Here is a 2541-nt window from a genome sequence, read left to right as displayed (position 1 = left end):
GAGGTCTCAAGTGACAGAGTCCGAAGCGCCCGCACTAGCCGAGACATGCGTGGCCTCGCCTGACGATGAGCACGTCCAAGCGTCAGATGCCGGAGGAAGGACGACGTCTCGGGGAGAGACGTCAGCGCAGCTTCTCCGAGACGGAAGATTCGGGGAGGAGCCTCCGGAAGAAGCGTTGGGAGCGGGATCTTGCGCTCAGGTCGCGCTATCGGCGGAGGAGCTGATCACGAGACGATGACATGGTGTATGGCGTCCGGAGGCTCTTCGGTGGTCGTTGGTGCTTCTTGCTCGTCGAGTGACCGGTGACGGTGGGGCAGCAGAGAGGAAGAGGGCCGAGGAGGAGGAGGATAGGGAAGGATAGGGAAACAAAGGCTTATCGCAGCGCATCGGCGGGAGATCAGAGGGGATCGGAGCCCGAGAGCGTGTGGGCAGATGGCCGGCGACGGGCGAGTGCCGACACGAGGGTAGGTAGTGGCGGGTGCATGCTCAGGGCGAGTGCAGGGTGACGGCAGCGGTGCAAGATGGGCAAAGACACAGGACGAAACAAGGGGAAGAACGAAGAAAAAGGGGTAAAACGAGGGAAATAGGACTCACGGAGGGTATCATCGTACTCGTCGTCAAAGACGGCCGCACGTGGCGGGGCGTACGCATATCGGTGGCCAGAGGCGATGGCGGGACTGTGTGCGCGCACCTTGACAGCCGTGCTTCTGCTCTCCCTGCTGTCATACTGCTGTGCGTGGTAGCTGTATCCGACGTGGCGCGGATATGCAGATGACGGGAGCGAGCTGGTGGACGGCGAAGTGGGCGGCGGCGGGGACGAGCTAGCCGTAGTGGGACTGCTAGAGGGCGTGCTGGTGGCAAGACTGGGAGTGTAGCGCTCGTCGAGAGAGCCGCGGTGTCTGTGGGTGGCGTACAGTGGCGCGTGAGGATGGGCTGAAGGCGTCGAGAGCGGGGTGGTGTGTAGTGTGCGGTGGAGAGTGGTGCCGTATGAACCGTAGATGCGCGGGTCCCGGTCTGCGGAGTGGTGCATGTTCATGCTGAGCTCGCTGTGGATGGCGGCTCGGGCGTCGTTGTTGATGTGGTGTGGGTCGCGGCTGGCGACGCGGACGGGGAACATGCGAAGCTGGCCTTGGGCGGGAGGGCAGATGATGGCAGGAGGCAAAGCGTGTTCGCTGGGCGCCAACGTGCCGGGCGTAAGCGTCGTCCACGTGGTTGCGCGCCGTTGAGTTGTGTGCGCGTATTTGGCTCGTCTCGCAATCATGTGAACGCGATCGGTAACGTCACGCGTAACGCATAAGCTTCCGTGCGTCGCCGCCGTGGCTCGTTTAGACCGCTACGCGCTCCTTGTGCAAGAATAGCAGAAGCTTGCACCTGCACGCGTAGAATTCCCCGAGCTGTCCTCAATTCTGATGAGGACCATACAGCAGACGTACGCTGGCTGCCAGTCGCCAATCCACTGCGCAACCACCTCCTCGGCACCTCCTGCTCTTACAGCTCTGGCGCTCGCGAGGGGCGCCGGTGAGCATCTGCTGCAGCTTCGAACCTCGTTATACACTGCTTACGAGTATTTGTCGCGGGTCATAAAGTGCACCAGGACGCGAGATAAGCACATATTCACATGCTTTCCCTTTCGTATGAGCCCCAGGGCTCCGGCATTGGCCCGAAATCTCCGCCAAGTCCTTCTCCAGTGGTGTCTGCACCTGTCTGCACGTCCGTGACTGTCCCTACCATGTCCTCTCCGATCCCTTCGCCAGGGTGGACCCATTTTTGCCACTCTTGTACGCGGTTTGATGCTCGAGAACCCGAACAGATATCGCTGGCAACATTCTCCAGCGGCTTCCACTCGTCACTCTCATAGCCACATCTTCCCCTTCAATCACTCTATAAGCAGCAGTCCTACCTCTAGGAAGTTGTTATCGTGGTTCTGTAGCTTCCCAGGTACATTTTTCCTAACATGTCTCTTGCTTCCGCCTCCCTGCCTCAGCACGCAAGGATTAAGCAGCTAAACGCTCTCCTTTCTGGTCTTTGCTCTTCTTCTGCAAGCGGTGCCCTCGCCGCCGGCAAGAATGACGATATAACACGTTTATGTTTTTGTAGGCGATATATCTCACTTTGCTAGAGCATGTTTCATGGTCGGAATCTGTCAGGTTCTCCTGCCCTCTCTTTCTCTATAGCTTTGTTGTCATCATTGTTCACTGTACCACAGCCCAGGACGTGTTTCGGTCAGATAGCAAGGCCTGCTGGATAAAAGTGCGTAGTCTTGAATGTTGTCAGCGGTGCTTTCACGGTCTCTTTGGATACGCCTAGGTGGCGCGGGGTCACGACCCGCGCGAGGTACATGTGGCGCACCTCTTTAGATCTTAGACCTAATAATACTGCTGACGGTGCACTTTTGGTAGATGTTCCTCGGCGGCTCTGGCACTAGTCTTTTCCTGAAAATAGGAATATCAAGGTAACAGAAGATGGTTGACGTTATCGAGATTAACAGGTGAACCACTTGAGCACTGAAAGGAAATTCGAGTGAGAGCAAACCGCGCTCCG

At 58.0% G+C, this 2541-nt stretch overlaps 2 protein-coding genes across 2 annotated transcripts; one reads left to right on the top strand and one right to left on the bottom strand.

Moving 5' to 3' along the window:
• Nucleotides 1–397: 397 nt before the first annotated feature.
• PHACADRAFT_214874 (uncharacterized protein) lies at nucleotides 398–1261 on the bottom strand (the record flags this gene model as incomplete). Its single annotated transcript, XM_007403115.1, has 1 exon — nucleotides 398–1261. The coding sequence occupies one exon, from the start codon at nucleotides 1259–1261 to the stop codon at nucleotides 398–400; it is 864 nt and encodes a 287-aa protein (XP_007403177.1).
• An 81-nt stretch (nucleotides 1262–1342) lies between these two features.
• On the top strand, nucleotides 1343–2145 carry PHACADRAFT_266457 (uncharacterized protein). Its single transcript, XM_007403114.1, has one exon. The coding sequence runs from the start codon at nucleotides 1955–1957 to the stop codon at nucleotides 2117–2119; it is 165 nt and encodes a 54-aa protein (XP_007403176.1). The 5' UTR covers nucleotides 1343–1954; the 3' UTR covers nucleotides 2120–2145.
• Nucleotides 2146–2541: the final 396 nt, after the last annotated feature.

This window comes from Phanerochaete carnosa, assembly GCF_000300595.1.
Source record: "Phanerochaete carnosa HHB-10118-sp unplaced genomic scaffold PHACAscaffold_766, whole genome shotgun sequence".
NCBI classification, from domain to species: domain Eukaryota; kingdom Fungi; phylum Basidiomycota; class Agaricomycetes; order Polyporales; family Phanerochaetaceae; genus Phanerochaete; species Phanerochaete carnosa.
Note: the sequence above shows the minus strand (reverse complement) of the source record. Positions and strands in the feature narration are given on the sequence as shown.

What these genes read in the sequence shown, in the direction of transcription:
- PHACADRAFT_266457 (XM_007403114.1), top strand. Translation starts at nt 1,955, where the DNA reads ATGTCTCTTGCTTCCGCCTCCCTGCCTCAGCACGCAAGGATTAAGCAG.